The sequence below is a fragment of the Zonotrichia albicollis genome, chromosome 2, assembly GCF_047830755.1.
Source record: "Zonotrichia albicollis isolate bZonAlb1 chromosome 2, bZonAlb1.hap1, whole genome shotgun sequence".
In the NCBI taxonomy this organism is placed as follows: Eukaryota; Metazoa; Chordata; class Aves; order Passeriformes; family Passerellidae; genus Zonotrichia; species Zonotrichia albicollis.
This window is the reverse complement of record NC_133820.1, coordinates 37,628,503-37,655,013: the sequence shown is the minus strand read 5'-3', so window position 1 is coordinate 37,655,013 and position 26,511 is coordinate 37,628,503. Positions and strand designations below refer to the sequence as shown.

Genomic DNA, 26,511 nt, shown 5'->3' with positions numbered 1-26,511 from the left:
GCAATATTCTGGGCTTCAGCTTGCAAGGAACAGTGCTGCCATCCTCAGAAGTGTACAGAGAGGAGCAAACACTAGGCAGGCATTGATGATATCACTCAATGACCATTAGAGCTGGTTCCTGTTTTGCACTGTACTGTACTCCATCTTCCTCTACCACAAGATTTCCTTTCATCCAGAACTGGAATAAAAAAGGAGAAACTACCCCTAAATAAAAATTCTCTAAAAGGTTTAATTAAGTGAAAAATAACAATAAAGGAGTAAATATATTTAACCTTCTAGAAACAGTGTAACTGAGTCTTGGTTGAAAAATTGAACAGAATCCATGCATTCTGGTGAAACATTTGGATTTTGTGAAACGCACACTTTCCTACTGGAAAATCTTTCAGCTGGATGATTTTCAAGTGGCCTTTCTTCCCACATGCTCTAGTATCCAATTTAAACTCCAGCTGCTGGTTATGGTTGTCCCTTGCTGTAGTGAGTGCTGGCACTTATGCTTTCCTTTAACTCAGCACACTCTTCCAGGGAATGTTTCTGTGGCTTAAAAGGCACCACCTGATAATGACATGGGAAGGCTGGTGAGATGGTTTTGTCTTTGTCTCAGTGGCCAGTGCAGAACCATTCCATTCAGAGTAATCTCCTGATGGATTTTGAATATCCAGGAAGCCTGCCTCCCACCCTGTCCCTGAGAAGGCAATTCTTCATGATAGTGCGTCCCAGCGTTAGGATGTTTTCTCTACTCTTTAATGTCCTCTCACAGTTCCATTCACTCATGGCTACAAGCCCTTGATCACGCAGAGGCAGCTCTTTCCCTCGATGCTGTGCCTCCCTGTGCAGACCACTGCTGTGTGCCTTCGTTTCTCTTGTGGTCATTGGGCCTGCTGTGCCTATTCCCCACCAGCACTTTGTTCTTCCTCCCCAGCTAATCCCTGCAGGTCATTACAGTTTGTGCTCCTTTTCTCTTCCTCCTCTCCATATGCCGCTTGGTATCCTGTTTTCCTTGTAACTGTAGCCACACTGCAGGGCTGAAAGACTCAAAGGTTTTTCCATTAATAATCCCCACGCCCTTTTCCTGGTCAGTACACTGCTTAAGAGGGATTGAGGTAATTCATTCACGAATAGCAGGCGGTGCTTGGAGAGGGGGAGAGGGTGGCAGGAAGATGTGGGCTCGGTGGGCTCGGTGTCTCCTGTGCCCCCCTCCAGCCAAGGGTGATTTTGCTGCCACAGCAGCTCCCCATCCCACTGTGGTGTGTGAGCACTGGCACAGCTCCAGCCGTGGGGGGCACACCCTCTGTGCCTGGGAATGCTTGCTCCAGAGTCAGCACTGCACATTTCAGCAGCCCTGGCCAGCTCCTGCTGGGAGAATGAATGTAGGTGGGCTCTTTTCCTTTGTGTCTTACCAGCATTTAAGATTTTGCAACTGCACCTTGAGTAAGAATTTCTTCTGGTGAGGAAAACTAAGCCCCAGTTCACTCTCTTGCAGCTCTGCTGGCTCTGCCAGGCTTGGGGCCACATCTGCTGTTGACTATAGTTGCATACAGCTGGAATAATTTTGTTGGCCTCTAGTTTGTGGCAAACTGCGGACAGAAATTGGAGGTATAGTCCTTTGCTTAGTTACTGCAGTGTCTCAGGAAGGTGACTAGGCCACAAATAGGAAAAAAAGGAGAATATCACATTATAAGAATGTATTTTATTAACATATACTTATGACTCATCCCAGAGGACAATTAGGAGCACTAGTTCTAGACAGTCTGCTAAGGGACAGGTCCTATTCTGGTTATTGCTGTGCACCCTTTAGTGAACACCCTCCCCACCCCACCTGTTTGGCTGCAGTGGTATGGAAGTGGTATAGAAAATGCTGGGGGGCTCCATTTCCCCAGTCAAGAGAAGCCCTTTCCTGCTGGGGTGCATGTCCTAAGGGGACTCAACTCCTTGCTCTGTGAGGGAGGCCATGGGACCCCTGTGCTGAAATCCTGTGAAGGGCAGGCAGCACTGTTACCCTCTGGCTGTGCTCCTCACCCTCTGCGCTGCTGTGTGTCCCTGTAGCCGCAGGCTCCATGTCTATTTCTTACACTGTGCAGCAAACTGCAGACTTCCTGATGGGAGGTGGGACAAGCCCATTGGCTTCTCTAATGGGACGGTGCAAACCTTGAATACCATGGGCTGGGGGAGGCCTGAAATGATGTCTGGTTGGGTTTCCTCTTCTCTGCTGTGGCGGTGACACACACAGTGGCAGTCCGTGGAGCTGAAGTGATTCAGCTTGGTGTGAGCTGTGTTCTGCACATTTGTCGCCCATTTTCTCCACTGCTGATGAAACAGCACTGGCAGTGGTAGTGATTCCTCCATTTGAGAGAATAAAAAGGAAGGCAATAGTCTGGTCTAAAGGTCTTGGCATTTCCCACAGCTTATGACAGCACTGCTGGAACGCAGGGGCTGTGGCTGTAGCTGTTCTATTGTGAGCTTACATTCCTTAGCAGTGGGAAATCGGCAGCTGTAATTAGTCTCTGATGGTCTCTGCTAATAAGTGATTTTCTGCTACTTGCAAATACCAGCATCCCTAAGACATAACTGTATTGATTTGACCTCTTATCTCTTCTCCCTCCTCATCATTGAGAGGGACCCCAGATGTTCTCCAAGACTACTTGGAAAAAAAGTATGGAAAAAGCATGGAAAAAACCCATCCACCTCTGCTCCTCCCTATTACATCTCTTTCTCCAGTACTATTTTTTTTCTTTTCCCTTCCATTGGGTAGGAAAATGGTTCCTGCCAGTCCTCATGGAAAAGGACACAGATGCCGTCAGGAAGCCCATTTGCTTTAGGAGGAAGAGGAGCCTGACATCAACAGGAAGAGCTGTGCAGCAGAGCTGCTCCTGCCTCTGAGAGAGGGGGCCTTGAAAACAATGTCAGCTCGCAGTTCAGGACCAGCCAGCAGGAAACGCATGCACCCTGGTGTTTGCTGTGCAGAGGAAATGATAAGCACTACCTGGCCTGACTTGGAGCACAGATAGCATGGGGGGGAAAAAAAAGTGGGGGAGGGGGAGCAGGAAAGTTGTTTTTCTTCATACTGCTTTAGAGCCTGCCCTTTGCAAAATGGAAAACAAAATAAAGTGTGAAATATGGACTATATCAGGAATCTGTTGGGGGGCTTGGAAACCAAGGAACACAATTGCCAAGTGATTAGATTTACTGCTTTAGTAACTGCTTGGTATTGGGTTTTTTCCTATTGTTAGCACTGAGAATGACCCTTAGTTTGATAACCCCTGGCATGCATGTTTATTGAGAGGTGAAGGGAGTGAGAGGCTTGTATCCCCTGTGGAGGATTTCTTGTGCAGAAAGACATGGGGACAGTGCTACCACTGGGAGCAGAAGGGCCTTGTGAGTACAAAGAAAAGTGTTGTGTAGATGGATGTCTTTCCTGACTTGTCCTTACTAGGTGAGGGGATAGAAGCCTTCTTGAGAAGTAAGGAGATACCACCATGCTGAGTATTTTATTCAGCTTTATTTCTTTTCCTCTTTTACCAGTGTCTTTAAAAGCAACATTGTGCCTCCTTTCATCCCTGACCATCTGACAGAGTTAGTTTCTATTTCTGATGCCCTTCCACCTCCGGCAGGCAGTTGCAGAGGTCCAGTCCCTGCAGCTTAGCCTTGGAGAAACCATTCCTTGTCCTCTGGGTGCATGTCAGTAGTTGTGTGCTGACATCCTGAGGTGGAGGTGGACAGACACAAACAGCATGGCAGGAAACATTCTAAACAATCCTAGCCCAGCTCAGCCTCTGGAGGGCTGGGAGGCATTGTGACACCATCTGCAAATGTTGTTCTGCCTCCTTTGCTGTCCTTGCTGATTCTCTCAGGCTCTGCAGAGTGAGCAAGCTGCCCTCTTGCAACATATGTGAGCCCTGATGTGCCACAAGGCTGGCAGATGGAGCAATGCTGTGCTCCCTGCTGTTTCTGCAAGAAGCCCTGAAGAAGCAAACACATGCAGATGTTTGAGCCAGGCTGCTCAGCAGCTTCTTCTTGAGCTCTTTACCCTCCCTGGTGTATGGAAAGGAAAACAAAATCCTTGTGAGCACGGCTGAAAGAATACACTTTAGAGTACTGCAGCCCCTGAAGATGAAAAGGTGTAACCAACATGACCCATATCCCATGGGCTGCCCTTCTTAACCAAACCACTGGGTGGGACTGGTTCTGGGCTTGCTGATGCAGATGTCCATGCATGCTTGAGGAGCAATCCCCCAGACCAACAGCTTTCCCTGGCTGTGGGTGAGGGCTTCACCCAGCAAAGCCTTCAGCAGCAACAAGCAGGAGGACCAGCATGTCATGATGTGTCCCCCAGACCTGTGACATTGGCCTAGCGTGACTTTCATGTCTTTTGACTTTGTTAGGCTTTGATTGACAACTCAGTAAAACCCATCTGTTTCTCTAAGAAGAATTTCCTGGTAATGCACATGAAACCTCACACATGCACACACATACACACATAAACAAATATAGTTGTATGTGTAAAAATACATTCATTTGTGTATATGTATGCATACACATTTATATGCTGATATATGCCTTTATTTTTGTGTAGAGTTATATGTGTCTGATCAGATGCTGCTTCTGGCAGAATTTTCCCCATGTTTTTCAGATCCAGAAACTGAGCCCACAGACTGTTGTGATCATATACCTGGGCATGACTTAGGATGGGTAGAGCAGCACCTTGTTTCACCAGGAAAACATCAGCAACCCCAGTCACCCACAGCTTAATCCTCTTCAGAGAAATACTGACCTGTTTTCAGCCTCCTCTGAGCAGGGTTGGGGGGAGCATTACTAGGTGACCTTCCAGTGCCAGCAGAAATCTTAATTTTGCGCTCTGTGCTGAAACTCACACCATCATTTTGTGCTCCTGTAAAGCTGGTGAAAATGCTTCTGTCATTTGTATACCTCCTTTGCTAGTATTTGCATGTCTCAGTAAAAGGTGAGAGGGTGTAGAACAAATTGATCCTGTTTTCTTTTGTGGAACACACTGATGAGTCCAATGGGATTTTTTGTATGAGTGTGTTTCTTTGGGTCAGGCCCAGGCAACCTGGCAATGAAAGCACTCAGTCTAAATATATGCTCAGCAACTGAGCAAAGATGGAATGGATTTGATGCTGCTTGGCTACAAATTATAATGCTTGATTATTGCTAGTGCCTTTGCATGTTTGTTTTCAATCAGACTGAAATCATAAAACCTTATTTACTTTTTAGCAAAAGTCTGTTTTCGTTTGCCTTTCACTTCTCATTTGCAGCCGTCATGGGTTTGCATTCAGGCTCCTCATCTGTCTGCCTGTGATATGTAATGATCCTCAGCGATTTCTCCTGCTCTTTGCCCTAAGTTGTTGACTGTCTGTAAAACAGCCCATTTGGAATAACCTCTGGAAATTGCTGTACCGCTCTTGACTAGGAGAGCCCTAGAGGCAAGATCAGGGAGAGGCCTGAGTGAAAGAACATTGCTGCAAAACTCAGTGTCAGTCTGCATCAGTCCATCAGTGTGACAGAGGGCAAAAGAAAAAGAAGGGAGAAGATATAAGTAAGTTCTGTGAGATTCAATCATGCCATTTTTCTTCCACATGAGAGCTTGGTCCAGGACCAGTTTCTCTGTTAGTTTGTACCTTGCTATGAATGATAACCTGGGCTCTCAGTGGGATGATGAGCCCCTGTTCTCCCTTTTACGCATCTGAGCTCATTGGCACTGCCATCCTGAGTTAGCTGGCACAGCTGGATGTGTGCTTTAAAGCTTGGGAGTGGTCATGTATGCTTGTGAATGTGTGGCAAGCATGGAAGGAGAACCATGAGTGCCAGTGAGCCTCCATCCTCTCCTTGCACATTTGAAGGAAAATTACACATTCCAGAAATTTCCTGGAAAAGAACAGCAGAGAGAACTGCAGAGCAGCCCACTTTGCTGCAGCATGGGTGTTCCTGATATAACAGCCCAGTTCCTTGCTTCATCTTTTCTCTTCTACAGCCTTCCAATAGCATTTATTTGGGAATTAGCTGCTTTTGTCACCACCATGCCACCGCTACAAAAGGGAAGTAAGGATCTGTTGAGCAGTGGAAGATCATTACAGAGCAGCACAGAAGCTGCAGGCAGATTCAATGTCCTCTAGAGATTGCTGCAGATTTCGGTGTATGGAGATGGTGTTTGTGAAGGGCACAGTACAAAGGACTTCAAAACTGTTTAGTCACTGGTATTTTTCAGGTGCACATCTAAGCACTCAGAATTTCCTTCTAACAGCCCCAAAAGTCTGTATTATAAAGAGAAAGCTGGAATCCCTATTGCCTAGCACACTAGAGTCCAAGTTGAAAAGGACTAAGGGACAAACTAACACTGACACTCAGGTAGGGAGCATTGATCCCCTTGAATTGCTGCTCTCCTGATTCTGGAATCCTAATAATCCCATGTAGGAATCTCAAAGCGATGAGGGAGATTTTGGGTTCTACCTCCTTACAACAGTCAAGAAGCATGTGTTAAAGCTTACAAGTTGCCTCCACAGTAATTTTGGGACTGTAAGAAAATGAGCAGGTCTATATCAGGTGGTAGGCCCAAGTAAAAGATGTGCTTGATTTTTAAATTTCTTCTGAAGCTCTTGTAAATGAAAATATGAAGACCAAAAGCTGGTGAGAGGAGGAAGAAACTTATGCAGTTCATGCAATCTGGGGCTTTGTTGCCAGCAGTTAAGTGGGTTAGCATGGCTTACTTGGATTTCTGTGCTTAAGATGAGACCAGAAGAAGAAAGGAAAGCCTGATACAGAAAACATGCCATGAGCTTGTTTATCAATCTGAATGAAAGACAATAGGCTGTCAAGAGACTTCATATGAAGCCTACATTGCTGGCTTTCCATCCCATCACCCAACACTTACCTGGGTTCTTCCCTGGCTGGTTGCTTGTCCCAGCTCCCTTGAGCTGCAGCAGCGGCATCGCCCTTCTCCTGCACTCCATCAGCTGGGGCAGCCTTTGGATTTGTTACTGGTTTTGGTACCTGTCACCAGAATCGAGGTCCATGGCAGAACTCCTGTCTTACAGCTTGCTTGTCATCACAGCATCTAGGCATTTACCAATACAGAGGTCAATTCATTACATGCAGCTCCAAAACTATTCTGATGTTTTCTATACTTACACCCGAGTCCATTCCCAGACACAGCATAAATTGTCCAGTTACTCTCATCTCCAGAATTATTTATCCTGATTGCTTGTGATGTGGTAAACAAAATGCTGTACAATATCCACCCTAATCTGCTGTGGATCAGGGTAGTTAGGATTGGAATGGTTAGCTGAGGACGTGCACAGCTCATTGACCTGCCATGCAGAACCTGAGCCACTGTTTTCCGAGGTGGTTGTACCACAGAGTCATAAAAGCTAGGAGTGGAGATATCCTGTTCTGTTATCTGGTCCTTTTTTTTCAGGAAATTCTCAGCAGGATGTTTTCCTAACAAAACTATTCTAGTATTTAGTACAACCTCTTTCAAAAGTGCCTGCGTGACAGAATTTGCCAGCTATGTCAAGGTAAAGTCACATTTCAGAGGGGCACGGTGACCGCCGGGGCTGAGAGTCAGCATTCAGTGCCTGCTTTGGCAGTGCTTTCTCTTAGGCTCTCTTTGATGTGTGCTGTCTGTGAGCTGGCTGGGTCTGCCAAGGGCTTTTTCATTCCTGCTTCAAACATCACAGTTGTCAGATCTGGTCTGGAAAATCAGGTGTTCCTACATGTCTTATTTAGATATGTTAGATGTAAGCTGGGTATAATATCAATGGGGGGAAAAAAATATCCTTGAAGGTGGTGCCGTTGGCTTCACTCAAACTCCCAAGCAGGGAGGTTGTGTTGAAATGTGTGAGCCTGCAGGTTGTGTTGAAATGTGTGTGCTTGGAATTAGAAGGGCACATCCCAAACAGCACTCAGTGTTTCCACTTCCCACGCAGGCCATGGAGGGTGATGGCTCGCAGCATCTGACAGATTTGAGATCTGTTTTTCCTACATCTTTGCCCACAAAATCACAACTGTGACAGGACAGTGCTTTCATCACAGGGAATGGCACTGTTGTGATAACCTTTGTGACACTGCAGGGCCATTTCTCACAGAAGCAGAGGGGAAAAAACACATGAAGTGTGTGACTTACACAGTGAATAAATTGTGCTGCCCATGTGGACAGGATCACCTTGGTGCCAACCATTCATCCCTTTAAACTGTGTTTATGGCAGCTAAAGGAGAGAAGCCAAGGTGAATTGTACAAACCAAGGTGGTTTGTTTTTACGCTGGTTTGGTGCTGTTTACTGTCTCATGCTGTTCAAATACAGGCGTGTGTGTGTATGGAGGGGTTGTGGCAGCTTGGCCACAGCTAACAGCCAAATTCAACACTGGAATTTGAGAGTGAAACAGGTTTTGGCTTTTTTTTTTCTTTCTTTTTTTTTTTTTTTATTCTGTAAAATGAACTTAGTGCTGGTGAAAAGTATGCACAGACATCCTGGAAACTGAAGCTTTGTCCTTGTAGCATTTATGTCCTGACAGGGCAAACCATCCCCTTTCCCAGCTCTGCCATTTTAATCTCTGAGCAGGAGAGACCCTCTGCATGGATTTTGGGTGCTGTGGTCCCTTCCATCCCTGGCTGGTGCTGGCAAGGAAACAGTGGAAGGCAAAGGAAATGCTATGTGGTGGGAAGGCAGGATTTATCCTTAGCTGCCACTGGTTAGGGCAGTGCACTGGGAGAAAATCTGGTGTTGTGACTGATGTGCTGCACTAGGGCTCGGGTGAGCTGCAGGGAGGAGAGCACAGCTTGATCTGCTTTCAAGCCTGTTTCTCAACCAACCTTATGCCTAGTGAAAATCAGGCCATGTCAGCAAAAAAAAAAAAAAAAAATAGTGAATCAGCTTTAAAACTCGTGATTTACAGTAGAAAGTCAGGAAATGCAGAAAAATATCATATCAGAGATACTGATGATCAAGTATGTTGCCATTTGTACAATGTTGTTCCTTTCCTGTGATTAGGAGGCCAACAGAATATATTAGTTTGTTCTATTTTGTTATTATTTTGTACAAAATAACAACTCTCGCTTAGTACAGACTGAAACCCCTTATAAAAGGAAGTATTTCCTATTTTAGTAATTTAAATTGAAACAGGAGACTTTTGACCTTTATTGTCACGGTATTGACATAGCATGATAGGAAGCATGCACTACTATTGAGGTTCATTGAAGACAATTTTAAAAAATACTTATGTATAACAAAACCAAAAGGATGAAATAAAAATGTCTGCAGCCTTTTTTTTTTTTTATGGTGCAGGATTCATAGTGAGGGGAAATTAAAAAAAAAAAAAATCCAAACTATTTCCTGCAAGTCAAAAATCAAAAAGTTGGTGTTCCAGGTGAAATGAAAGGTCTGCATTTATCCTCCCAATAGCTGAACTAAAATTAAAATAAAATTAGAGAGGGCATAAAACCTCCACCATGTGGCAGAAACCAACTACCAAGGAGGCCCTGAGCATGTCTGTCAGCAGTGCTTATCCTTACAAGGAGTAGTCTGAGAAAATAACAGAAGGGTAAAGTAGAAAATTCAGTATGCTGCTGTTCAGTCCAGCTCAGTGGAGGTACCCTGAGCACATGGCCCTGTCCAGGTTAGCTGACTTACTGTCTAACTGGGCACCCTTCACACTGACTGGTTAGGGTGTCTGACTCAGCAACCTCCTCCCTGAGTCCCTCTGTAGCCCATGGACACTCAGAGTTTCTTCTGGAAGGTGGCACTGAAGGCCAGGATATTGCCTGCATCTGCTGCTGGACCAGCATCCTCCTTGCCCTTTGCTGGCTTTGGTGGGAGGCCAGGAGGGCATCCTCCCACTGGTGACTGGATGGGGTCACTCCCTCTTTTCTTAGTGACCTCTCCAGCTTGGGCTGCTTGGGGATCCAAAGTGCTCAGTCCAGTGCCAGATGGAGCCTTTGCCAGGCTGGCAAAGAGTGGGCACCTGGCTTGCTGCTGGGGAGCTTTGGGGGGTGGCAGCACCGTGACTGGGAAGGGACAGGAGAGCCAACAGGGCAGGGAGGTGGGAATTTCAGTGCCCAGTGCTGACACTGGGAGCTGGGGGGATCAGAAGGAGGAGAAGTGGTGCCTGACCCAGTGAGAGTAGCAGACACCTGTAAAGGAGGTGGCATGGGCTGTTGTCTTGGAAAAGAGCCTGGTGAAGGTGCACACTGAAGTTGGAGGTGATCCCCAGTGAGAGTGGAACGAGTTACTGTGACTGCCCTTCTGGTTTATTTTTGTCTAGGGGAAGAGAAGTATTGTCTTTTGTGTGCAGAGTGTTTATAACTCAATTTCCCTTCTGACTGGTGCCTTGCTCCACGCTCTCTCGTCCTCCTCCATCTGGTTTCTGTTGTAGTTTTAAATGGGGACAGTTTGGCTGTCTGGCAGAACAAGCAGGGTCTGTGTGACACCAGCTGCCCCTTCCAGCTCCTAAGCCTCGTAAGCTTGCAGCACAGTGTTAATTATAGGAGTGTCAAGACTGGACTCCCTGCCCCCCATCTCTTTTCTGTGCCTGCACGTACAGCCCCTGCTGCAAATCCCCATCCATGTCTCATCTTCCTGTGGGAGACACCCAGCCCTGTGATTTACATGCCCTGTGACTCTGATAGAGACCTGCTGCAAAGCACATGCCAGAGCCTGTACCTTCCTCCATTCAGGGCTGATCCCAGCCTCAGTTCATCAGGAGCCATGTCTGAAATAATCCTACAAGCTCAGAAACTCCTGGAAGTGGAAGAGAGCTGCTCACTGCTGCTCTAACCTTACCACCCCCAAAAGCCCAAAAGGCTAAGCTTTGTAGGAGATCAGAGCTGCTCAGGAATGCCAGAGCTACAGGTCCTGCTCAAAGAAAACATTTATTGTGCTCCAGTTCCATACAAGTGCTGCATTTAGGGGCTTGATTTGCAGGAAGTCAATGTAGTCCCTTCACCTCCAGGGATCTGAGGTCAAAGTCTGTAATTTTCAGTTGCGAGTGAAAAGTGTCCTCTATGGGATTTTTTTTTGACATCACAAAACTGCCACAAATTTTGGCATAACTGACTCTTTCTCTTTCCAGGAGCCAAAGACCTGGTATGGCAGGAAATCTTGTACATGATGAGTGAAGGGCACTGGCAGAGATATGTGAGAAGCCCAGGGTTGGAAAAGCAAGGAAAAATGCAGGGCTGCAGTAAGAGACACCAGCAGAGCTCATTGTATATTGCCTATTTGCAATCTATAGGTTGTCCCTGCTGTGCAGTTTTCACCCACTTTTAAAAATGGGTTGAATTTTATCCATTTGCTACAGATTGTTCCCCTCAGGCCCATGTTTTTGCTTACCAGTCCTCAACAGACAGATGTAGCCTTCTCTTCTTCTGTATAGGGGGTTTGCTTACCTGCCTGAGGCCTCTTGACCTAATTTACTCCAAGGAAACTTCTAACTCAGCCAAAAAACGGTGTGATTTAATAGGTCTTGCTTTCAAGAGGTCAAATTAGTCACAACAAACATCACTATCTGCATTTTTAGTTGGTGTTCTTATTCTTAATACTGAGGTTTTAAAAAGTATCTAATAAAGCATTCTTTGTGCATGTACCCCATTTTTTGGCAGCCAGGCACCATCATATGAGGCTTGTCTCCATGAAAGACTGTTAACCTTTAGACAAACCTTGTCATGTGGCTGTTGTGATCAAATATGGTTTCTGTTCAATTAATTCTTTTTTCGGGTTGCATGGAGTTCAATGGTTTCTATTCTCTCACCAAGACAGATCTGGGGTGGACATGGATCTGCCTAACTTTCATTTTTGCTAGTTACATGTCATTTATTCCAAGACCCCTACCAAGAAGGAAATTTTAATATGCTGTGTATGCATAGCTTCTGCCATAAAGATGTTAAAGCTTGATTTTCCAGAAATGGAAATGAGGCCTGAAGTAATTTATCTTTCCTTTTTTTTAGCATTCTCATCATCATATGATCTGAGTTCCCTACGGCAGTTAATCAGGACTTACTCAGGGATAGGAAGGTCCTCTTTTTTTGATGTGTCACTTGGACTTTTCTTGGAAGGATCTTAAGGAAATTTAGTACTTCTTTTTTTTCTCTGTCTCCTTCCACACCATTCAGCCCACATAGCAAGTAGGTGTTGCATGCAGTGAAAGGAATGCTTCCTAGGTTCTTTACTTTCTGGAAAGCTTTGATGCACCTTCCCCTCCAAAGTCCATGAGGAGAGAATACCATAGCTCTGTGACTGTTGTGGACAAAGCTTTCACTCTGTCACTTCAGCTGTTCTCTTTGCAATTCCATGGTTTCATGAACACTGTTTAGGCTTTGGGCCTCTGCCATGAGCTCCACCCAACAGCTTGAGGGTCTTGAAAATGAGCACAAGAGCTTTGAGTGTGACACACCAATGTACCCATGTTATGAGTGCCTGCTCAAAAAACCCTTAAAGTCAATTTTTCCCTGATGTTTTGGAGAAGCTCCTTTGGCTGAGAAGAATTAGTCTGTTTGGACCGTTCAGGCTTCCAAGTAATCACTGGGACTTAGTGCACGCCTGTGTTTGGTTTGGCCAAAAGACAAGAGAAGGGACACATGAAAGGACTTCTTCTGTACTTCCCTCAGCAAGTCAGGAGGCAGAAGGGCAGCCCTTCCCTGAGTGACTGGCTCAGTAGCAGTGTGCCCCTGAGGTGGGTGCAAGCTTGGAGCCCTTCTCACCAGAGCCTGTGCCCTGCAGTGCTTGGCAGGGACAGGTCCACCCATGAGCTGGCTCTGGCCTCGGTGGCTCCCATGAGAAATAATAAAGTAAGAAAAATAATAATGTACTAACTGTTTTTGTTCAGGCTGTCATTGGAGGGCTGTCTTTGGATGCCATCTGATAAAGCACACGTTAATATGTCGTTATAGTCCTGAACTTTGAGCAGAAGGGCTCAGGGAAGGTCCAGCCAGAGGCATTGTCTCCAGGGTGTCACAAAGATGCAGTAATTGCTATGCCTGGCTTTCCAGTCAAATCTATGGCTTAGCTGGTTTCTCTCCATACAGCTTTTGAAATGTGCACTGCAGCAGAGTCAGCATTATAGCAGGGAACTTTTGACTTGTGCATTTACTGACTTGTGCCTATGGCTGTGTGAAGCATTGCATTAAATACACAGTAGTTTCTAGCACCTAATAAGGAAGGGCTTTCTTACTGTTATTGTTATAGCTTGGGTTGTTATAGTACTGGGGACAGGGAGCCTTGATCTGACCAAGAGAATGGGGGGCTCTTGTACCTATATAATGGGGAAAAAATAAACATATACTTTGGGTCCAAGCCTGGATGTAAATGTTGTGCCTCAGGCTCCTCTCAGCTTTAAGACTGGTTAAGTCTTTGTCTAGTTATGCTGATGGAGCTCTTTTGAAGCTGATGTCAGGTTTTGTCAGTGTGCAGATCTAGTCAATATTTGAACTTTATACCCCCTCAGTGGGATTTTTGAGCACTAAACTGTGGGTATGTAGGCTTATATGGAAGTGTGAATGCTTCTCTGATTTTTATCCAAGCCAATGAGACCTTTTGGCACAATTCAGCAAGGCTGGAGCTCTATACTGAGGAGGGTGGAGGTTCTCAGGACCTCAAGCTTTACCACATGCTTTCAATTAGAATGAAAGAGCTTATTTTATTTTATTTTGGAAGAAATAGGAAGAGAGGGAAACCCTACCTTTCTTTCTGCTATGTTACTGTGACTTCAGGGTCAGTCATTGTCACATGTTAATAAGCATTGTATGGCACAACCACAGCATATCCTCACGGCCACTTTGCACTTGCCACGGGGCTATTTTTGATTTGCACTGTATTTCTTTCATTGCTGTACCCTTCCCTGCATCCACAGAGAGCTTCTGCTGTTTTTTTCATGGAACTGTCTCCTCTGTGGTGACTTGTGGGAGCTGTCAGTGTGTATTCACTGGACATCTTGCTTTGTTTCCCTCTCGTAGTCCCCTACGTGCTGAAGAGCTGTGCGGAGTTCATTGAGACTCATGGCATCGTGGATGGGATCTACCGGCTCTCAGGAGTGACATCCAACATACAGAAGTTGAGGTAAGGGCAACGTTTGGGAGTGTCAGAGGGATTTAGGGACATTGCTCATACCTTTTTGGTGTTAGTCCCTCAGGTACACACTGTGGCCAACAGAGGTCCACACTGATGCAGAAGATAAACTGTCTTTGAAGTTGCTAACAGGGAAAGGCAGCATTTTAGGGATTAGCCCAAAAAACCTATGTCTCCCTCTGCACCTATTAGTGGGAAAAGCAAGGAGGGTCTCAGTGCAAATACTGAGTTGCTCTCTCTCACTTTGGGACAAAGCAATCTCCTTATATCAGTTTGAGATCCACTCCCTGCGTTAGGGATAATGAAGACTAATTGAAACCTCAACATCTGCCTGAACTTGGGACACAATCTGGGGCAGCCTGAAGAGACATCTCTGCTTTCCCATTTGTTTTTTCTCATTTACTCTGTAAATGAGTGCTTAGGGTGGAGTACTGGCCTGCTACAGCTCTTATTCACCCATATTGTTATGCTTCCATATTGTTTCAGACAAGAGTTTGTTTCTGACCAATGCCCAGATTTGACAAGGGAAGTTTACCTCCAGGACATCCACTGTGTGGGGTCACTCTGCAAGCTGTACTTCAGGGAGCTGCCCAACCCTCTCCTCACTTATGAGCTCTACAAGAAATTCACGGTAAGACCCTTGGCTGTTCTTGTTCTTCTCCAGCAGTGTGGATGTGCTGCACATTCCTCCATGACAGCTGTTTGGGATTCACTCCAGTGTCCTGGCTTCTGGTGCATCTATCCATGTAAACACTTCTCAGTGCTCTTCCCTTCTCATCTCATGTTGGCTGTCTTTCCCTGTCCTTGTTTCTTTTCACCATTTCATGTTTATTTCTCTCAGTTTGTCTGCTGTTTCCTCCCCTTCATCTTGCTCATTTTTTCACTGCGTTCCTTCCCCGCTGCTTCTTTTTCTCCCCATTGTGCGCCTCCTCCCAGCACTACTAATTCTCTTTCTTTTCCTCATTACTGTCCATCACTGAATCTTCTGGCTCACCTGGGCTTGTGATCATAATCACAGGGGTGTGGTTTCCTCATCCCTGTCCCTCCAACTGCCCCTGACACCTGCACAAACTGGTTGCCCAGCCCATGTGTAAAGTATACACTTTTCTGCATCTGCCACACTTTTCATGCTGTTTGTAGAGCTGCAGATGAGGATACTGGTTATGCCAGATACGGCATATCAGGTCCATCATGATCACATTATAAATAAAAATGGCAAAGGAAAGTGGCAGCTGGCCAAGCAGAAATCTCTAACTTTGTTTAAAGAGATTGCAATTCAAAGAGTAGTTACTTGGTTCTGGAAAGCAGCCACAGATTATACGTGGATACAGTTGGAGCTTAGGAGCAGACTGCGGGGGAGCAGAAATATAAGACCACAAAGCCTGAATTTTTAAGAGACTTGGCTAATTTTGATGACAGATAATATTTTATTAAAAGATGGCACAGCAAGCTATGCTTGTTATTAAAGCCTGCGTGTTTCTTAGTGCTCTAAATCTACTTTCAGTTTTTTATGACACCAGCAAATTTACATTCCATCATTGAGGCTGAAATCTTGCATGCTGAAGGTATGCACTTCCAGCTAAAAGAATTTACCTACTTCTTAAGATAACTGGTGTAGGGGATGGGAAAGATTGTTTTCTCAGAGTTAGAAACATCCGTCCTTTGTTAAGAATTTCTGTCATCCTGCTCTTTCCCATTTGCTGGGAGGAGGAGGAGTTGACAGCCATTGCCAAAAATGTCAGATGTTGCAGAGAAGAAGTTCTGCAAAATCAGGTGTTGCTGTCTGAGTTGCCTCTATCCCAAATCAAGCACTTCCAAGTGACACTGCTGTGGCACAGGGGGCACTGGGAGAGATCCATGGGGTCCTCACAAGGAGATGCTCTCCAAAGTCTCCCTGTTGCCTGTTTTGGAAAGAGGTGTCAGTGCTTGCTGTGGGGCAGAGCCAGATGGGACCAGCCAATCTGGAACTTGCTGTAAGAAGTCAGGTAGCTCTTAGGAACACAGCTCTGCTGGGGATTTTGGGGTGGGAATGGCTTGCTGTGCTGCCTGACAGCCGTGCAGTAATGTTAGGTGTCTTGCTGTTCCAAATTTTAAGTAAGATTGGTCTTTGTTTCAAGGTGATATAGAGTCAAATCTTCAGGGAAAATCCTGAGCAGATTTGAAAAATTGACCTGTGTCCTCAGGATAAAAGGGTTTTGAGGATATGGGGTAGGATTGCTGGAGACAGTCAGGATGAATAGGATCTTGAAAATGCAGGGTATCATTCAGCCATTCACTGTAACTGATGAGTCTCATTCTTGTTGGAGCTATTTGGCCGGTGTCTTCCTGGCTATCGCTACTGATTTATGGAAGAAAAAATGCTGTAAAGGAAACATTAAGATTTAGATGGAAACTTCTTTTAGGAAAGAATGTTTGCTGAAAAGTGAAGTTTTGGGATGATGACTTGCAGATTTTCAGTAGATACATTTGGTAAATAGCTTTATTCAAAAACAAAAGGGAAAACATTTCTGTAACTGTCTGAGTGTTTCTTTTACAAATACTATCTAAAGGAAATGTTTCAATGTTACATCAACACATCTAACTTATAGAAAATGTCTTTCAGAAAAGGGTTAAATAGTTCCAAATTTTAATTATCATTTCTGTAACTAATGTTTGAGTGTGATGCTTTTGGTCAACCTTGAACAGTTGTTTTCTAAAATCTTATACCGGCTTCCCAAAATGTTATCACTTTGGGTTGACCTGAAACGTTGTTTTTATTAAATCTCTGGCTTTTCAGTTTTTCCACTTAGCCACAAAATCCATTATTCATGTAAGCCTGCTCAGAAAGGATTTATGATTGGTAACCCAGCTGACAGGAAGCACAGTCAGATACTAGGAGGAAAGAAAGAAGAAAGATCAATTCCCCAAGGAGCAGAAAACCCCCTTGGGAGCGTGTGTGTGCGTGGGGTGTCTGAGCAGGGAACAGTGGCAGCTGTACCTCAGCAGAGGAGTGCTGGTAGGAATAAAGAACACATGCTGATCCCAGCCTGACTGAGCCAGAGCTGGCTCTGAGCTGGGATAGGCTGCACTCTGAGTCACCACAGTGATTCAGAGATTTCTGTCTAAGGAAAGTCAAATTCTTAATGACTAGGAAGGGTTGTCCTCTTGGTCATCACTATGTCAAGTTCACAGGTGTAACATCCCGGTCATGACCTCACTGGCTATACATTCTTGCCAAGTGATTGCCATCTTGTATCCTAGTGATGGATGGTTGTTTCTTGGGACTTTAATTGATAAATTGAGATAAAGATAAATTGACTTTGCTTGGCTTGTTCTAGCCTGGGCATAGAGGGACCAGCTCTAGGAGGCCAAGTTTACCTTCTCTCTCTGGACTGTATTCCACTCCTTAACAAGGGCTCATGAATTGTGGACTCCCAGAATCACTAGTGGAGTTAAAAAAATCTTAAATGGCATAAATTCATACCATGATGAACAGATGTGCAAGACATTGAATTATTGGCTCTTCCTTGAATTTTGTATTCTGCTGCTGTAATCTGCAGTTTTGCAGGGCTCCTCAGGTCTCTCCTCAGCTCGTGTGGGTCAGACATGTGGCCTGGAGGACTGAACAGGTCATGACCTCAGAGAAGCTGGTATTCACTTGCTGTCTAATCATTAGGTCTTTGAGACCCGGAAGGTTGAATATGGGAATGAAAATGTGCAGCAGGGGAGAAAATATTGTGTACAATCTAGTTGAAATCTAATGCTTTAGGTGCACCAGTTAAAGTTTTTATTTCTCTCAGTCTCCATTTTTGGACAAGGCTATTCAGCTGGAAATATTGTATTAAGATTACAAGAGCTCTTATGTTTCAGATTTCTGGGCTTTTTTTTTAAGGCACCATAGATGTCGGCGATGGAGAGAGACAGGGAGACTGACTCAGTGATCAGAATCCGATTTTATTGTGGGATACAAACGCTTATATACTATTTCAGGGAGACTAGTAATGTGTACTGCAATGATTAGGTTAAAATCACATACACAAACTTATGCATATAGCAACATCTCTAGCTTGCAGAGTTTAATGGGATTTTCTTTTTCTGGTAAACTCGTTTCATTTAATCTCCTTGCAACCCAGGTCTAATTTTCAAAGTTCCGTTTGCTTTTGCCAAGGCATCCTGTTATCAAATCTCTTATGTTAACCAGGTCCAAAGTCCATCATCTGTCTTGCGTCCCCCAGCATTCCAACACACAGAAACTTGTAAAATCACTAAAAGGAGTTAACCTGCCTTTAATTTGGGCAAACCAAATACATGTGCATCTCATATATGCCTAACTAGTGAGCTCACTTGTTTTATCTGCCATCACTTCTCTGGCCTGGAAACTGGCAGTGTTTGGTTAGCTGATGGTTGCAGATGAGAAGTGATCTCAGGGGAGGGCAGTGACAAAACCAGCAGTGGTAGCATCATCACAGAGGGTGCTGTAGTGGCTGCTGCAGGAAGATGCTTCTCTAGCAGTGGTAATTTCAGGTTCGTGATGTTTAAGTGATGGATGGCTTGGGAAGGGTTGCTTCCTTCCTTTCCTCCCCTGGCAGCTCTGACATCTGTCTGGAGGCAAAGCTTGTGCTGGCTGTGTGGGTCACAGCATCTTCCTTTGAACTCGCTCCAAGCGCCAGCGGCAGGCGTGTGGGTAGGAGGAGGTTCCCAGTCAGTCGTGCACTGTTTGAACTGGTGGTGGCTTGTCCTCCCCCAGCAGAAATATTGAAAGGGAATGGCTGAACAGATGAATGCCAATGCAGTGAACTCCCAGGAATGCTGACAAAATCTTCTCATGGCTTTCTGAGCTCTTGGTCTGTAGAGATTTGCTCAAGACTGAGATGTATAACTTTGATTCTGTCTAAGCCTGAGTATAAGAGTTTATTAATCTGCTGGGCAGGGATTCTGCTATGGCTTCTTCCATCATGAAAGATGCAAACCCACAAAAATAATCCCTTCAGCTATGTTGTTATGACAGTCAAAATATTGTTTATTTTGAAGAATACAGAACATGTATATCCAAGGTATTCTCATAAAACAGCTTGAAAAACATGTTTTAACAGGTTATTTTTGGGGGGTGTCATTGCTTTTTGCTTTTTCCATTATTTTCCCTTCTCTCTTTCTACTCTGATTTTATCCATCATTAACCAAGTTTAAAAAAGTGAAAAGAACCAAAAAAATACCCCATGAAAAGCAAAGCAAAACAAATCAACACAAGCCAAAACCCCCCGTGTAATTTGTAATTGAAGGTCTAAGTCCTTGATTGCCCCTCTCCCATAAATACTGACCACCATGTCTGAATGTCTGGGCATGGTGTGCTGAGACTTGGAGCAACAGTGCAGGAAATCTCTGCTGTGCTGGGGACACAAAGAAACTTCTTCTTCCAATAGCTCTGTAGGGTAACAAGAGAGCATTCCCTCTGAGACAGGGTGTCTCGTGTGACCCTTCTTATCCCTCTTCCTTTTCCCCTGAGTCCATTGCCAGGGTGTACTGTTTCCTTGTGTCCCTGCAGGAAGCAGTGTCACGCTTCCCCGAGGATGAGCAGCTGGCACGAATTCAAAATGTCATCCAGGAGCTGCCACCATCACATTACAGGTAAGATTGTGTCCACAGAGGTGCTGAGGATCAGCATGGTGACCTCACCTCATCAGGGAATAGTGCCTGAAATAGCTCTAGGATTCATTTCCAGAAATCAATTTCCAAAAGCTGACTCACCATTTCCAAATCTGGCAACAATTTATCTGGCATTTAAATATCATTGAACAAGCCTTTGTTAGAGACAGAGCAAGGTGTTCTTGCTGCACTCTTACCATCCCCCTTTCCCAAGTATGAACACTGTGGCACCCTTGGGCAGTGTCCTGGGTGTGGTAAGGAGAAGATGATTTGCTGGAGGTGCTTGAGCAAGGGCTAAGAGCTCAGCCTTTGCAGCATCCCATTCCCTCTTCCACCCATCTCCCGTGTTCTTTGCTCCCATCATGCTCAGGATGGTTTGGTTCATGCCCCACCCTGCCACCCCAGTTGGAGCTCAGCTGTTCAGCTATCCACTGCCATCCCCTGCAGATGCTGCTGCTGTGTCTGCTCTGCCCCACGGGCTCTGTGGTGCCATTGCAGACACCTGGGGAGGGGACAGGGCTGGCTCTGAGCCTCGCTGTCCCAGCAGGCAGGCCCTGGCAATGTGACACATTATTCTTTCTTTGTGTGAAACCACTGCAGGACGTTGGAATACCTGATCAAGCACCTGACTCACCTGGCCTCCTTCAGCAACATGACCAACATGCACACCAGAAACCTGGCCTTGGTGTGGGCTCCAAATCTCCTCAGGTACAGTAGAGGCTCCTCTAATCCAGAGCACCGTGCTGAGTTCCAAGGGGAGTGGCAGCATCTGAGCTCAATGACCTGAGGGAAATGCAAATATGGGGAAAAGCTGAGCAACTAAAGGGAAGAACATAGCAGAGCAAACAGCTTTTCTTCCAGGTTGAATAATCTAAGGTTTTACTGCCAGCATCCAAGGAAGCTTGTGGGTTTGTGTGTTTCTTATTAAAAAAAAGTTGTTATTTGCAAGTTGAGCATACATTTAGAAATGGGGACTTAACTCATCACTTGGGAATGCTAATGACATTTTTGATGGTGCCAGTGCTTCTGCAGCAGGGCAGTGAGAGACAGCAAGGATCAGAAGGGAGAAAAACAGGGCAATAATACTAGAGACCTGTTCCCAGATCTGCTTGTGCAAAATTGAGATGAGCTTGCTGGGCTTGAAACGGCAGCCAGTGTCAGATCTCAAGACCACCAGCTAGTTTTTCATGTTTGTTGTGCCTGGCACTCTGCTGTGAAGAAGCCTGGATTAGATGCAGGCAGGGGTTTGGCTGCTATGTTGTAGAGCTAAGCAGAGCAAGGAAAAATAGCATATGGGAAAAAAAATTAAATATTTTGTATCTTGTCAAAATTCCCTTTCCATCCATCCAATACCGCTGCATTTAGAGGAATGAACTATGCAAGGAGAGTGCAGGACTGCAGCTGGGCAGGAGAGGGGCGATGGCAGAGTCATCAGGGTAGCCCTGGGCTGGCAGAGAACATTGGCTAGAGAGGTACAGGCCTGAAAAGCATGCTCTAAAGAGTTATCTCACCCTTCTGAATCCCAAAGATGCCAGAGCAGGTTCTGAAAATGAATAAAATGTTGACTCTATTGAATATCATAAATTGGGACTTTACTACTGAGACATTTTCATTCTAACATCTGTCCTTGTCAAAAAAAAATGAAGTCTGTTTTTCCTTTGCAATCTTTAATAAGTACAAGTCCCAGGGAGGAAAAGAAAGGAGCAAGCAATGCAACTGCAGTCTCCTCACAGGGTTATCCTCTTGGCAATGCCCCAAGCTGTTATCTAACACACCAGTCATTAACTTTAGAAAGGATCCTTTGCCCAAAGATAATTTCTTCAGCAACACTTTGGCATGTCAAGATAAGGAATATTCCTTTGCTGAGAGCAAGATTGAGAATGTGGGAGCACAGGGGGGGCAGAAAAGAGATTATTGGGGCACATGGTGAAGTATTGAAGAAATTGGCATGGGGAAGACCTGAGCAGGGTCTAAGGGATTTCACTGAGAGGTCATTGAAGCACTGAGTAGGGATCTAGAAGCAGCCTTTGAAGGCTCCTGTGTTGTTTTTCAGGCCCAGCCTTGACATAGCTAAAATAGGAAAAAGGAAGAAGAATGGAACTTGAGAGTCACAGTTTTACCTGCTGAAAATGTAAAAGCCATATGGGGAAAATAACACATTCAGGAAAGGAAGTAGCAGAGATGGCAAAGAAATCAAAGAAAATAATTTTTAAAAGAGTGAAAAGACAAAGAGAGGATGAGGGCCTGTGAGGGAAGGAGAGGAAGAGGTACAGCAAGAGTGGGGAAATCATCCCAGCTGCCTTGCTTGCAGGAAGAAATCTGGTCTGTCCTTGCCAGGGGCTGTGTGTGGCAATGCTCACCACTGGTGCCCCTCTTTGCTCATGCAGGTCAAAGGAGATTGAGGCCGTTGGCTGCAATGGGGATGCAGCTTTCCTGGAGGTGCGCATGCAGCAGCTGGTGATCGAGTTCATCCTGAACCACGTGGATCAGATCTTCAACAACACCAGGAAGGCCGGCTCTGCAGAGAACATTGGTAGCAACCTCCCTGAGCCACTTCCCGTGTCACTTGCTATGTCGTTCAGTGCTCCCTTCAACTAACATTACAAGCACAGAAACCCTTGCTATCACCACAGACTTCCCCAAAGACACCTTGAGCCCAATATCTCATTACTCTTGTCTTCTTCATCCCCATCTTCAACATCTTCTTTTTCAATACTAGCCTCCTTTAGTGTTTTCTCAGGTTGCCTTATGTCTTATCCTTTGCACGGTCTCCTGTGGCTTAACCCTTTCCCCAAAAGGAAGAACCATCTGATTGATTCTCAATATTGGTCTAAACTTTCTCTCTAAGTCCATCAGACACAGTCTCAGCTCTTCTGTCAGATTCCCCCAGTTACAATTCCTCATACCAACAATACCTGCCCTGCAGCCACAATTTCCACCCAAGTCAGAGGTCACACTCCCAGGCACTCCTGGGAAAAAAATTAATCTTGTGCTCCAAAAACTTCTATCTTGTTCCTGAGGACATTTTATAAAAGAGATGTGTTTTTTTTTCCTGGGACATCAATAGTTTTCAGAGATGCTGATTTTGCTGTTTAGTGATGGTTTTGTTGGCAAAGACCGGGAAGTGAGAAGGCATGCGATCCACAGTGACCTCACTGCAGTAATTGCAGAAATATGCACCTTCCCATTTTACACACTCAAAAGACTTCTGATACCTTCAGTACTCAGGCAATATCCACCTTTCTGCTCTGCAGCCCTGTGTCAGCTCATTCTGCCCATCTTTACCTTAACATGGCTTTGCCCCTGCCCCCACAAACAGACACTTTGGGTTATCAGTGAGACTACTTTCTGGTCACTGAAATGGATTAAAAGTTTAAAGTAATGCTAGTTTTTAGAACAATCTCCCATCCTGCAACAAGACAAGGAGAAAGATGTGGAAGTGGGAGAAAAAACCAAATTGGGATCAGGGAGTGAACTGCTCCAAAAGTGGGGGAGGGTGGGGGCGAGATGGAGGAAGGGAGTGAGGGAGGAGTAAAGGGAATGTGTGAATCCTGGTGGTTTTCAGAGACACCTCCTTCACACAGAAGTGTGTGCAGCAGAGGAAGCAAATCCACACAATCCTGCCTTTGGCTGGCAAGCATAGCCCCTGCTGGGAATGTTCTCAGATGGATAAGGTTGCTGGGGAGCTGAAAGGCTTATCTAACAAAAAGCCTTTCTCCCTGCACGTGCCACTTCTTTCCCCCCTCCACAGGAGATGTTCCAGTCAAATAAAGTCATGAAGCTCTTGCTCTCATCTCTCCTCACCCCAGGCTGGAATGTATTTTCTTGTTTTTCAGAGAGTGCATCAGTTGTGAAAAGTTTGACCCTCCCCTCGGCCTCCCTGCCAATGAAACTGGTGAGCCTGGAAGAAGCCCAGGCACGGAGTCTGTCTGCATCCCATCCTGCTTGGAAGGAGAGGAGGGAGAACAGCTTGCCTGAAATCGTGCCTGTAATTGGGTCCCTCTTCCACACAGTTGTTGACCTTCCTGACAGCAAGTAAGTGCCAAGAGGAGTGTGAAGCACAAACAGAAAAGTGCAGGTTCCCCAGTGTGATTTGGCATGATCCTTCTGTTAATGTGATACCCCCACACCTGCACTCATCTGAATCTACTGCCCCTACACAAAGAAAATTCAGCGTCCTCAAAAGAGGCAGAGCTACTCCTGAGAAGTATTTCAGGTGCTGGGTTCATAGCTTCACTAGCTCTCCTCTCTCCATCAGGGCAGATCCTCACAGACCTCCTGCAGGAGGAATGAGTTGTCTTTGCATCCTTGTGCCAGCTCAGAAGTTGGCTAAACACGGGATGAGCATGGAGCAGGTTGGGGCATAGCTCATCTACGCGTTCCACCTGCTGGTGGCTGGTCCAGGGCACGCCTGGTGCCACTGACCTGCTCCGGATTCTTCATTCCCCTGGTTCCTCTGCAATTGCAGCCAAGCAGAAAGGCTCATTTTCACTCCCAGCATGGAGAGATATTTACACAGTGGCACCTATGCCAGCTATGTCTCTGCCAGGAGAAGAGTCTGATTGCAGCTGAGGTTGCTGCAGTTGTTGGCAAATAAGTATTTATCTATTGGTCTATCTAACTGTTAATATATGGCCACTCTACTGCCTGGTTCAGATAGATTATAGCCTCTGCAGCAGGAGGCTCATTAATCTACTGACCCAGAAAGCACCAGAACAAAAAGATATTTATTGGCACTTGATATATTGAAGCAAAAAGGAGTCATCTAAGAGAATACTGGCAAGAGGATAACCAGCTTAAGACAAAAATATGTTTGTCCCTCTAGAGTGTCTTCTCCTTTCTCATTTGAAAAGTCCTATCCCCTAATATTTATCTCCTTTGTAGGACTAATTTGTACTTCTCTGTATTGATCAGAAAGAAGATCAGAAGGAAAAGCAGAAATATGGGGATAGAAAGTCCAGTGTGGAGAGCAGGGCAGGGAGCTAAGAGAATTCTTGCTCTGAAAGATGGGGAGATTGAAGGAGGAGTCAGAATGAGAATGAAGGAAGTGAAACAGATCTTCACAAAGAAATATGAATACAAGGAAAAAATTGCATTAGGACAAGAAGCTTCTTTCTGCAAAAGCTGGGATTTCCAAGGAGACTCAGGGAACTGGTGTCCCACTTCCTCTGAGGGTTATGAGAAATTGATTTAATTCCCTTAAACCTCCTCCTGTTTGGTTAGTACATTATACTTGCACATGAATATATAACACCTGTGATTAAATTAAGGTTGGCCTGAGAAGCATTAATAGCTAGTTCTCGTTAAGGAATCCCTTTATTTTTGCCATAAGACATGGTCTTTAAAGCATAACTTTGTGCACTGAGAAATGGTAGCAATTCCATCAGTTCCCTGGAATTTATCATACATTGTGCCATTAAAACCTGTTAAAAAAGCAATTTTTTTTTACTTTATTTCAGGATAGTCTGAGCCTTGAAAACCACTCTTTTCTGGAGACAAGCATGGTTGATTGCTCAATCACTGTTGCTGTAGCATGATGCCAGAACTAACTATCTGAAGGCTTAGGTGTCTTTCCATCCATGAAATAGTTAAATCAGCAGTACAGATAAATCATTACAGCATGATTGCTACCTATGCAGCCAACAAGGGTTGCTTGTATGACCATGCTTTGCAAGCTTTAGAGTTAAAAGAGGTGTGAGAAGAAAAAAATAGAAAGTGTTGAGGGGAGACAGCTCAGAGGACTTTGGAGGGCATTAAAAAGGCAAAAGTTGCTAAGGTTTGGTGACCATCTGAATCTTTTTTCCTTCCAGGAGGAAATTATCCACCAAGTCCAAGAAATGGAAGTCAATATTTAATTTGGGCCGTTCTGGCTCAGAATCAAAGTCTAAACTGAGTCGAAATGGGAGTGTCTTTGTAAGGGCACAGAAGCTCTCTGGTAAGAACACACTTTACAGCTGAATGTTTCTCTCTGAGGCTTTCTCCTGTGCTGCTGGTAGCATGGGACAGCCAGTATCCACTTGTCACTAATGCCATAGACTTGAGATAGTCTAATGGGGTCCTGCTTGTTGCCTGGTTTCATGCACATCTTTCTCCTGTGATGGCAAGAAACACCCTTCCAGGAGGCTTGGACAGACAGCTACAGCAAATATTGCATTTTGGTACCTGATAAACGGGCTCCTGTTGTCCAGCTGTCAAGTCTGGGGACTAGGAAATGTTGTGTAGGTTTGGATTCGTCCACTGTTCCAGCCCAGCCAGTCTCTGTCTCCTGAGGCTCATTACATGGGGCTGGATGAATGGCTGTCTTTCTAGGCTGTCCTTCCAGGCTGTCCTTCCACTAAAGGACTTTAAAGAACCAACTACATTCAGTGTCTTTGTGAAAAATGAGGCACCAGGAGTGCCTTCAGCTCTGTCTCTCAGCACTTTGAGGGAAGCCATTGCTTTTGCAGAATTTACAAGAGAGAAGTTGTGTTTTCTTCTGGCTGTAATCCCAAGTTCTAACCTCTCCTGGGCTGCAATCTCCTAAACACTCTGCTTCCTAGAAAATCACATGGCAGTACCAGTTCCCAGTGTTAAGAAATGATGACTCAAGCTCTAAAAATCATGAACTTGACTCAAAAGTAATCACAATCTTAAAAAGAAAGCATGCCCTTTTATTTTGAATTCATAAAGAAATGTTTTGGGTTTATATGTTCCAGATTTTTTTTAGTATCTCCAAGTCAAGGAATTGTTTTCTGTAGGGAGATGAAAGTGGATTTTTTCTTTATAAAATCTCATGACTTCAGGAGCGGGTGTTTGGAGGACCACTGCCTAACATTGTAGGACT

General features: G+C 45.1%; 2 protein-coding genes across 2 annotated transcripts in view; one reads left to right on the top strand and one right to left on the bottom strand.

The window, feature by feature from the left end:
- The window catches only part of ARHGAP31 (Rho GTPase activating protein 31), a 57,174-nt gene that overhangs the window by 22,617 nt on the left and 8,046 nt on the right, over nt 1–26,511 (top strand). The window contains exons 2-8 of the mRNA XM_005486128.4: nt 13,955–14,057; nt 14,553–14,697; nt 19,588–19,670; nt 20,289–20,396; nt 22,076–22,221; nt 23,525–23,723; nt 25,499–25,623. Coding sequence (XP_005486185.2) covers nt 13,955–14,057; nt 14,553–14,697; nt 19,588–19,670; nt 20,289–20,396; nt 22,076–22,221; nt 23,525–23,723; nt 25,499–25,623 — 909 coding nt within the window. The remainder of the gene's footprint in view (nt 1–13,954; nt 14,058–14,552; nt 14,698–19,587; nt 19,671–20,288; nt 20,397–22,075; nt 22,222–23,524; nt 23,724–25,498; nt 25,624–26,511) is intronic.
- The window catches only part of UPK1B (uroplakin 1B), a 38,066-nt gene continuing 31,691 nt past the window's right edge, over nt 20,137–26,511 (bottom strand). The window contains exon 9 of the transcript XR_012578940.1: nt 20,137–20,471. The gene's annotated coding sequence lies outside the window, so the exon portion shown is untranslated. The remainder of the gene's footprint in view (nt 20,472–26,511) is intronic.